We start from the raw sequence: 11,317 nt of genomic DNA, 5'->3' as shown, positions 1-11,317 counted from the left end.
TCCCTACATTACACACAAAACAGAAGATTATTTTAAGTACTGTTATTTGTTTCTTTTGAAAAATTGGAACTAGTTTATAAGGTTTTTTATATTTATTTGTGTATTTGTATTGCATCTAGTATAATTTTATATATACCCATAGATAAAATAACCTGCTGCAGCTGTAAGGGCTAGCGAAAGCTGAAGTCTTGATTCCAAGTCAGTGCCTCAATTGTCCTACTGTCTGCAAGTCTAATAAACAGCGTAATGGAATTATTATTTTCATCCTGGATTATGATCTCGGTGTTCACTGTAAATAAATGTAAATGCCTCCTGGAAATTTGATGGAAAATATAGTGAGGGGGAAAAAGCTTAGTGCCGGCTTGATGAGTCACTCTTTTGCACTCAAAATTTTCCATTGAGGCCTGTGAAGATAGGAAGGCTATTTTTCACGTTAAGTCATCAGAAATTGATGCAGGACATTTTTAATTTCTATACAGAGAAGAGAGTTTCTAGATATGATATTTTGTTTTCTTACATGGATTGCCAATGGCTAAACAAATGCAATGGTAGCAAGCTGGTTTCCTGTTCTGCGGTGAGATCCCTAGACACAGCCATAGCACACCCAGTCAAATTCAGCCGAGTAACAACTGAAAGTTGTCAAATTTATTTCTGCTATATAATTTATGAACTGTTTGTAAGGTTCCTACTGCCCTAGCAGTACTGTTTATTATAATATTTGAGCGTTATACTTGATGCAAAAATACTAAGGATGTGTTTTTTCTACTATCTGGACTTCTCAAAGCACCACGTGCCAGCCGTCAGTAGCTTTGCTGTGACAGGTCACGCTTTGCAATTATCGCTGTGTCCCAACTTTTCCACCTTCACAAGGAAACCATTTCTGAAAATGAATTCAGTATATGAGCATGGCCAGAGAAATGATGTTACTTCACATATACACCTGTGATACAAGCGGCACAGGAAATGTTGCGCCTCTTGGTGCAATTTAAAGCACAGTTAGGGTGATGGGCTGCGCTTGGGAAATAGTTCTCGTGCTGTTTGACAACATTTTCTGGGCTGTTGCCAAAGGAAAAACAGGAGTGTTTTTTAAACACTCATTGAGTTGTTCTGAAGTTGGTCTCTCCTTCCAAAATTCCCAGTTTACCTATTCCCACCTTGTCCACAAACAAGTGTATGAAGAACAGGGTGAGATTTGTCTCTGTGAGCTCCTCTGCGCCCCGGGGATGTGTGCGACAGCCCCGTGGCTCCAGGGTGCCTGCTGTCACACACCCCCCCCAGCCTCCATCTCAGACACCTGGGAGCAAATACGTGTTTCAAAACAGGATTTGCCAGTTACTCAAATAGCCAAGAGGAAATACTGGAGGGAATGGTGAAGTCTCCATTTTCCTGGGCCCCAGTCAATAAATTTGGGGCTGTTCTCAGGATGCAGTCAGGTGGAAGTGGACTCGATGCCCAGCTTTCCTGGGGAAATCTGATCTGTTGCAGACAAAATGGTCTCGGCCCAGGGAATTTTCACCTCATGTAATTTTATTTCCAGTTAGCACAAACTTCTAATCACTAGTTCGGGTGATGGAGAAAGAATAAACCATGAACAATTAAGCAAGCTCTTGAAGACCTTTCCTCCCCCTTCCAACTCCCAGCTTGCCTTATTTTTGTGCGGGGTACACTCGCCTGCCCCAGTTCCTTCATGGAGGTGACGGTGGCCCAGGAGGCCAGAGCTGGGGGAAGAGGTCCCGGACTGCTGCTCCCTGATTATTGCCCAGTTTTCTCCGCTTCTCCTTGCCTCTGTCCCCGCCCTGGTGCAGGACACCCACAGCCTGCAGAGGGTGTCCCTGCCCCGGCATGGCAGGGGTCCTGGCCGGGATTAATTCAAGAGAACATTTAATTGTATTTGAAAGTAGTTTTGTGGCCTTTGTTGCTTGCATTTTCCGGATCATTGCAAATGCTGGTAGCACCTGAAAAATTCCAGGGCAGTAAGTGAACGGCTGTTCCTTATCTTTTGCGTGGAGTGTTCAAACTAGTCAAACTGCTGGTTGTAATATTAAAAAAAAAGAAAAACCCCAAAGGCATTCAATGAGCTGCTTTGTGCCAGGAATTCTTTCCCATTTGGACAACTGCCTTAGGGGCTTGTCTGCCCCTGGCCCCAGCCCACAGGTGTAGATTTTCTTGAGAAAGCATTTTTAATTCAGCATTTTCTATTCAAGAGGCATTGCTCTTCTAGTTATGTGACTGTGGGCTTGGGAGTGAGCGTCTAATTTCATCTTGAAGCTACCATGGAAAGAGGAAGGAAAAGGCTTTTGCCGGAGAAAGGCAGCACGTACAAAGGCAAAAACCAGTAAAAGTTTGCAAACCCCAGGATATTCACAAGTACACAGCAGTTAAACCTGTGCATTTGCATAAGCGTAACCTGGGCAGAGCTGTTAGGCACTACAGATAATTTTAAATAACACTATTACTCAATAATATTGTTTTAAATTAATCAAAGAAACAAGACCCTTCAGCTACAGTTAATGCTTCGCTTTCCTCCTCAGGTTTTCTACCTCTGAAGAGTGTGATTATTTTGCAGTGATTTCTGTAACTGCAGAGATCTGTTCCGTTTTCCAGAGACCTGAACGTGAACATTTCAGAGTGTTCAGAACGTGAACCACTTTAAGTTAAAAAAAACAGGAGTAAAAAATGACGCTGCAAAAACACTTTCAAATCCAATCCTTGCTTTCTGGTTCATCCCCACTGCCCCGAGTTTTCCTATGAAGACGCAGTTGCAAAGCAGAGAAGGCATTTCCCCGGGGGTCTCTGCAGGAGGGACGGCTGTCTGTCCCGCACCAGACCCTCATTAGCATCAGCAGCTGCAGGCCAGTTGCACCCTGCAGATAATTTTGCTACGTAATTAGCTTCCTGCATTCCCAATAGCTGCTCCCCTCTGGGGCTCCAGCAAATGCAGCCGGAGGTGGAAGGAGGTTGGGCATTTGCTCTCCAGGCTTCCAGCTAGACCCTCCAGTGCTCCTGCCTCACCCTGCAGACTGGGCTGGGGGGGATCGTGTCCTCCTCCTTTGGGGATGGAGTAGCAGGGAAATAGGAGACAACAAAATGAAGGTCAATGTAAGTACAAGGTTATTTTCTTTCTGTTGCGGTTAGTTTAATGGCTTTGCCTGTTTCATTGGTAGGGGAAGTATGTGCTGTGTAAAATCGTCATCTGTCAGGATTGCTTTTCAAAGCAAGCTGTTGATCTTGTTTGCACGCTACTAACAGCCCATGGCCTTGACTTTTAAAACACAATCCCAGTTAAGCTGAAAAAAAATGCTTCCTGGGGAAGGGCAGTATGGTTAAGGAGGGTAAGGCTGTGTACCGTGCATATTGGGCAATAATATGCCTTATAAAGTTACCATCAATGACCCTGACTAGCCAGTAGGATACCCCTTGCTTCCTTATTTTCTTGGAAATAATGACCTTAAATGATTAACATTTCAGTTACATGTTATCTCAAAAGAGATGACTTTTTTTTTTTACACCGATTACTAGAAAATGGGTAATGGAAATGTTTTAACAACTTGAGTCACTCTTTGATGAAGAAAATGTCAAGTGAATTTCAGTATGAGTTATGTGAGCCTGGGAAAGCCGGTGTGCTCTAGGATAAGGACTGACCGTCTCCTGCAGTGCTCTCTGCAGAGAGAACTGAAGCTCAAAAGAGGAAAGGAGCGGTGGTAGCGTTCATTTTTTAGGAAATACTGCTCTGCGAGGAGGGGGGAATAAGTAGATGGATCAAATCCATTTCATCGTCATAGGTTAACGTTGTTGCCCAGACATCCAGCACAGCACACGCACCCCGTGTTAGCTTGCTTTGTGCTGAGCAGAATTTCTTCGGCTGCGAAGCTCGCCGGCTCTTTGAGCCGGACATTACAGCCCATCTCTGGCAGCTGTGACGGGGCAGGGTCTGGCTGTCACCGTGGGGCAGGGTCTGGCTGTCACCGTGGGGCAGGGTCTGGCCGTCACCGTGTGCCCTGTGGTGATGATAGGGGAAGGGGCAACGGGCAGCTGCCGCGCCGGAGCGGTGACGCACGCTCGCGATTAGGGCAGGTGACAAACCACCCGCTTATTTTCCAGAGAAATATTTACATTTTAGATAAATGAAACTTCATCCAAAAGGGTGGCCTTAAAAAGGAATTAATGTTTTGGGGCAGATAGCTGCGATGAGAGAGCTGGAGGAAGCGGCAGCCTTTTGGGGTTGCGGTGTTGCTGCCGATTCATTATGAATCAGAGAGCACCCACCCCGAGCCTCTGCCTCCTCGGGTGCTGTCACTTCTGCCGTGTCCAGGGAATCGGCAGAAGCTCCGCCGCAGGTCAGATGGGATGTGGGGACGGCAGCCTGTCGTGCTTGTGTGGCCAGGAGGAAGAACATACAGCAGTCATGCAAATCTGCATTCTCCTCCTGACAACCTGCCCTGGGAATTTCTTGCCCATTCCCCGGATAGGCAGAGGAAGGAGAGCAAGGACCCTGCTCTGACGGGTCTGTGAAGCATCTATTGCTTAGGAGGCAGAAGGAGAAAACTTGTAACATCAGAATTTTCCATATCTTTAAATCTATGTCTGGAAATAAATGTTGTAGTGAAATACAATTATGATACTGAAAGGTTTAGAAAAGCCAAAAAAGTAAATTAATTTGGTGCATATGGGAAAATACCTTTGGTAGTCGGAGGAACCAAAACCCAGCAATACATATATATTCAATTTTTAAATATCATGTGAGAATTTTATGAATGGGAATGAAATTCTGATCACACTGAAAACAGTGAGTGTTTCTGTTGGTTTTAACATGGATAGAATTTGATTAACTACGTTTGTGGGGAAAAGAGAGTTTGAAGAAAATGAACAGAACCAGCTTGCAGTTCCCACCCCTGCATCACTGAGTGGTGTGAAGCTGCACAATTTCCATCCGAGTGGTTCTGCCCAAGTTTAAAACTGGCTGTTCTTTATTTTATCAAAAACTGATTTGAGCATTTGGAATTAGCACCTGGTTCCACCCTCCAAAAAATCAATTAACCCTGTGAATAGGCAATAAAAGCAAGCCCTGGTAACCATTATGCATTGAAGCTTGTACAAAAAGATCTGAACTTCTGTGTGACCAGAACAATTAATATCCAAAATATGCAAGCAAAACAAAAAATACAGTAGAAGGACCTTCTGCAAGTCAGAGAAAATGTTGTACATCAAGTGGGACGTGCAAACCCCCCGGCTAGAAGGAAGGCACATGGGTGTAGATGAAAGCCGAGCATTTAAGGTAAATTCTTCTTTGAACTCTTGTCTACGATTAATTGAATTGGGCAAAACTTAAATTGACCCAGCTTGGCCTGCTACTCAAAAGGGCCTTCTCTGGGAAGCGTGTTCCCAGCTGACGGGGCAATGGAGAATGTTTATTTCTTCAGCTTTGTTTGGAGGTGAAGAGATTAACTGGAAGCAGTTCTGTAAACATGTCAGAGGGTGTCCTTGATGCATGAACATAACTGTTTGGCAAACACAATCCGCTGCCTTTAGTTGTATCTTTTCCTTCTCCTCAAATACTTTAAGTCCCGTTTTTCTGCAGTAAAAGTGCTTACAATTTTTTTTAGGTGCAAAATGCAGCTGAAAAATATTTACCTTTATTCACAAAAGACACTCCTGTGATTAAAGCCATCTCTTTTTGTAGATTATTTTGACAGGTTTTTTTTTTTTTTAAGAAGCAAATTTAAGGCAATATATGGGTGGTTTGTTTTCTTTTTATTTGAAATGCTGTGAAGTACTACAGTACCTATGTATCACATGAAAGAGCACATAGCGCTGAACTGGAGTTTCCAAATACAAACTGAGCGGGAAAGGGGGGTACAGAAATTATTTTGGCAGATTTGCAGGGAAGATGCTCAAATTATCATTTGATAATCATGAAGGATTTTTCTAGCAACACTTGCATATATTTTTGAGGGTGGATTTTTCTGTTGATTCTACTATAGGCTGATGATAGTGATTGGGATAGGAAAGGAATTGGGAAATCTTGCAATAGCGGGGTTTTTTGCCTTAGCACAGATATCTATCGTGTACATGGAGCACAGATGTCAGGCTGTGTGAGTGCTCCTGCTTTGAGGTTATAGAATTTCACATTCTAGGCTTGTATAATTACCAGCTTTACTGACTTAATTAAAATTTTCCCTTTCCTCATTAATAAACATGAATTAACTGAAGACTCCCAAGGGCTGGTAGGTTTTGCAGTGGGAGTGTTGCTGGATAAGGATACACAAACAGTAAGGATGCAAAAAGTCTGATTTGTAGGGAGAGTCGCTATCTTAACACCCCATCTACAGTCCAATAAAAGGAGACGCACTTCCAGCTACACAAGAACTTTTCTTCACGCCTGTGTTAACAGAATCTGTGTTACCAGAGGTCTTATACCATAAATCCATTCTGTAGGGTTGGCTCAATGTATGTGACTAATTAGCATTGCTCTAACGAGGTCACGGCCTCTGTGGGGGGGTGGGGAACAGTGTCTCAGGAAGAGGTTGCAGAGGATGCAACCTCTGTTTTCTAGGTCTGTGCTCTGTTATCATCTTGTTAAAATCTGCTCAGTGGGAGAAGAGTAACAGCGCTGTCTGCCGAGGTGCTTTCTCATGGGGTGATGAACTGGTTTTTAAGATGTTCTTTGTCTTGGGAGATTTTTTTTCAGGGCTGCTGGCTGACGGGGAAGAAGCAACAAACGTCAAAGAAGGAAAAACACTTTGATCTCATCCGTGTTGCTTTAGTACTTACTACATGTTGGTTATTGTAAGGATACATTAACGAGATCACATAAAATAACAAAGAACTATACACAGCTGGCCCTAGATGGCATTTTGTGGATGATGGCGTTAGACAGCCGGTTTCCGCATCTCTGGCAGTAAAGGGAAAACGCGGATCCCATTGGCCCCAAAGCACAGCTTCCTCCTAGCTAAGCATCCCGTAAGGTCTCCGCGATCCTGGGAATGCAGGACTTGTTTATAATTAATGGCAGGTCAGAGAGGCTTCTGCTTACATGGTAGAAAGGGGCTGCCACAGTGAGTCTTCACATCTGTCCTAGACAGACAGAAGTGTAGATAGGCCCCGATTTCTGACAAATAGCCCCACATCAGATGAGCCGGAGCCTGTACTGCAAATAACCTCGCTCCACGGAACCGGAGATAGACTTGGTAGACCTTGGCTATCTGTGCTGTTGGATCAAGTGCTCTCCTGCCTCAAACCTCCTGTAACTCTTGTCTGTAAAACTGCTCCTGCTGGGATCACAAAATCAGTCGGTGGGGGTGAGTTCTCTTTAAGTGTCTCCAAAATGAGATATCTTTGGAGATCAAATGGGAGCAGCTTTGGCATCCGGTGGCTCCTCCATAACTCACTCTATTTCTTAACATGAGCAGATGGAGCCCGTAGGATGCTGAGCTGCAGAGGTGGTTCCGTGTGGATGCTGGATGTAAGGGACAGGGCACAGATGGGAGAGCCACAGTTCCTTGCCCAACCTCGTGGTGATTTGGTTCAATCAGTATGGCCATACCCCCCTCATGGGAGTATTGCTAGGGGTTTAATCTCAGTGGAACATGGATGTAACCAATCTAGCTCTCATAACTGACCCAGCTCAGTGGCTCCAGCAGGTTTATTCTAGCACTGTGGGATTCGGTACCACCTCAAACTCCACTAGAAAATCAGCTAACCTATAGCAAGCTCTCTGCTGCCAAAACTACAGCACTTTCCAGTACCAAAGCCAGCTAGTTCTGTGCTTGCTGTTAAATATATCCTATAAAATAGCTAAACATATCAGCACCTGTGATGCTAGGCATTGCTGTGGGTTTGTTACAGTTTGTTTTCGCGGTATCAGGCTCATCTTCAGCATCCTGAGCTCATATTTGTTGAATCCACAGCTGGGACTCCCTAAAAATGAATGGAGCTTATACGAACAGTACTGCCTACATTCTTTTGTTGATAATGTTACATAAAATAAATGCTTCACAGGCCTCCTCCACACCAGCCCTGCTGTGAGCATGTCCTGAGAGGCTGGGCGAGCAACCAGAATGCTTGGAAAGGAAAAGAAATAAAGGGGACTTAATAGTCCTGTAAATAGAGGAGCAAGGGAGAACACAGAGTGACATACAAAGGCAGACCTGTTTGACCTGCTGGTTTTAGCCCTTGTGAAAATGTTCTTCCTTCTGTGTTCTTGGAGAGATTAGAATTCAGCAGAAATAAAGTTACTTCAGTGGTGTGGTGCTGCTTGTACTGCTTTTTCAGTGTATTTCTGCAACCTTCTGCAAGGCTGTGGACATTGAAAATATACAGAAGTCTGTTCAGGGAAGATATCAGTGGGGATTTTTTGTTTTGTCTTAGTGGTTTGGATTTTTTTTTTTTTTTTTTAATCCTCGTATTGCACTGCAACAAGAGGCTGTCTTTTGAAAGAGTTTGGCCTGGGACCTTCCTGTAGTTTTCTCATTACAAATTGCTAATATATTCCATGTTACTCATGTTTCTGCCTTTCATAGATTCCTTCAGAGACTAGTTCCAAGTCAAAAGGATAAGAAATCTTCATTAAAATGTTTCCTTAAGTTTCTCTACCCTTTTTAAAATGCACTGAAAAACGTCACCAAGGGCTGCAAGCCAGTTAGACCACAGATGCCTTTCACTGTCACCTGGAATCATCTCTCTGGTGGCGCTGCCCTGTTACACCAGTGATGGGCTGGTACTCCTGAAAGAAAATAATGAAAAATGGACTGACCTTGCTGTGCACTTCTGCTATACCGAAACTGGATGGAAAAGATTCCTCTCCAACTCTATAGTACTGCCCATGTGTCCTGAAACTTGAAATTTAATTTAGCGCTGCCTTAGGTAGAAGAACCTTTGCACTTCTCCCTGCTCCCGCAGTGAGAGCTCTGCTGACCTGCAGAGGTTTGATAATCTTCCAATTCATTCATGTTCTGTAGTCTGGAGGTTGGGGCCCGTCTCCATCACTTTTCTGTTTAAGGTCTTAAATTTTTTTGAGTCCAGCCCTACAGATGGGATATGAGATGATCTATAAACAGATTTGTTGTTCTAGCTAGGTCAGGTGTTCCAAGCTCTCCTATAATTTTTTGCATGCCCTGCTTGGCTTGCAACTGAGATGATTTCAAAGATTCCCAGGTATTGGTGTTGCCTACAGACGTGAGCCCACATGCCCTAATTTGAGCTCTGCAAATCGGAGACCGCCTTTCAAAATCTGAACCACTGTGTTCTGCTTTGAATTGGTACCTCGCTGTGGGCCACTCGCCCATGGATGCTTGTGCAGCTTTATTGGCAAAAACAAAGGAATGTGTGCTGCACTTCGAGTGAAGGGACCCCTCTGTTGAAAAGGTTTGTGACTTTCATGGTGTAAGCTTAAAATTTAACTTTTCCTTCAGTGTGGGTGCACCTGAATGTATTCATTTGATTTTGCTAAATGAAATGTTGGTTGGTTGAGTTCTGACAACCTTTCCGACCTTTGCTGTTGAACGGAGCTTAGACCTCCCCATTGCTTTGACTGACTTGGCTGTTCGCTTGCTTCACTCGTTTTGCAGCAAAGCAGACCTAGCAATGTCTAGGAAAAGAGATGAGAGAATAGTTGGAGTTATTTCTCCTGCTGCAGTCACATTTTATTGTTGCTGAAGTATCACCGACGGGAAGAGTGCCTCCTCACCCTGCGTAACTTGGGTTGCAGTCTACAGTAATTATTTGCAGAAATTCTCACCGATGTGTACAGGCCAAATTCTGATCTAGGGAAAATCAGCATATTTACTCCAAAACAAATGAGACTTGAAATTAGGCTTGCATAGTTTCATACATTGACTAATTAAAGAATTAGGCCTAATAATGTGTTTTAGCATGCTGTTTCTACATGAAAGAATTAGCTGGGGAAATGATGACATTTAGATGCCGTTTAAAACCATAGCGTGAGCCAAATTTTCCTCTTATTTGTGTCAGTGCAATTAAGAAGGACGGTCTTGTTGACTAATGCACTAGACGGGGGCTCAGTTCCTGAGCTCGGGCTTCCTGGCTCTGCCGCCGATTTCCTGCGTGCGCCTGGATAAGGCCCTTCGCGTTTCAGTCGCCCGCTCGCAGGAGGGGAGAGCGTCCCTCTGCCCAGCCTCTTCGGGTCTGAAGAAGGTCTGTCTTTCAGCATGTCTGTACAGTGCCCAGCAAGAAGGGATAAAATATTAAGCCTGATCTAGAAGTGTTGCTGATGAATAATAGGAAAAGCTGACTGTTTTCTTTTTATTTTGTTTTGGTTTTGGGGTTTTTTTGGGTTTGTTTTGCAATTGCAACAATGTCATGTGAAGCCCAAAGCCACCCTGGGCTGCACTCTGTGGTGGGATTCCTGAAGGCCTGGTTTCAACACAGGTGGTTGAGAGCATTTGGTATTATCCAAATAGAAAGTGGGATCCCATGTTCAAGGCAAGAAGACTGTTTTAACCAGGCTATAACATAAGGTAAATAGGACTGTTGTCCAGCTCTGGCAGCTGCTGATGGGCAAGTCCGTGTATCATAAAAACGCCGTTGTTCGTGGCCACCCTGATGAAGAAATGCACGCTGCTAGCAACAGGCCACTTCCATCAGCTGAGCTGACAAATTGGTTTTCTTCTGCTGCAACTTCAAACCAGCTGTTGCGTTACAGCAAATGCTCTGGACAAAAATACAAGGCATCATGTTTCCTATTTGGGTGCTATCTCTTTGGACATTACTTGCACTTTCTGATAAGAAACTAATGCTGAAACGCAGCCAGTGTCCCACTGACTGGGAAGCAGTCGGTCCCATTTTAAAGCTGAAAGCAAATGGTATCTTGTCCTGAAAAACACTACGTCCACAGCTCACTCTACCTACCCTTTGCACAAATGCCTCGGGTGAATAAAGCTACCTGCTGCTGCTACTTTTCATTCTTTTAACTGTCATCTTGTAATGAGTAAGCAAATGCCCAAAATAAATATGATAAAAATAAAACGGGGTGACTTACACACTCCTGACTGCCAGACATTCAGCTGAGACAGGTAGGGCTGCCCTGTGGTGAGGAAGCTGGGAAACGTGAATATCTGCTATCTCACAGATTTTCTGTGATCTTCCTTGGTTTCCTGTCTAAAAAAAAAAATTACAGTAAGAGCAGTCTATGAAGATGCTGAAAGATATACTGGAAACAGAAGTATTCCGATACTGGAGATGTCAGAGTGACAGAGAAACACAGGCGCTGCTTCAGGCGTGCTTACCCGAAGCTAAGCCCACAAAGGCGCTGGCTGCCGGGAAGCCTGGCCCGCCGGCAGAGCCGTTTGTCGGGGGGCCA

At 44.2% G+C, this 11,317-nt stretch overlaps 1 protein-coding gene across 3 annotated transcripts in view; it reads left to right on the top strand.

The window, feature by feature from the left end:
* The window catches only part of CASS4 (Cas scaffold protein family member 4), a 26,178-nt gene that overhangs the window by 1,880 nt on the left and 12,981 nt on the right, over nt 1-11,317 (top strand). Inside the window, exon 1 of one of the 3 annotated variants that reach the window (XM_035900878.1) lies at nt 3,001-3,099. The exons of the other annotated variants lie outside the window; for them this stretch is intronic. Within the exon in view, the coding sequence (XP_035756771.1) occupies nt 3,088-3,099 (12 nt within the window). The 5' untranslated portion in view covers nt 3,001-3,087. Of the gene's footprint in view, nt 1-3,000; nt 3,100-11,317 lie in introns of those variants that run through there. 3 annotated transcript variants of the gene reach the window in all.

The sequence above is a fragment of the Egretta garzetta genome, unplaced genomic scaffold (assembly GCF_000687185.1).
Source record: "Egretta garzetta isolate BGI_Z169 unplaced genomic scaffold, ASM68718v1 scaffold188, whole genome shotgun sequence".
NCBI classification, from domain to species: domain Eukaryota; kingdom Metazoa; phylum Chordata; class Aves; order Pelecaniformes; family Ardeidae; genus Egretta; species Egretta garzetta.
The sequence above is the reverse complement of the archived record's forward strand: the minus strand, read 5'-3'. Positions and strand labels throughout refer to the sequence as shown.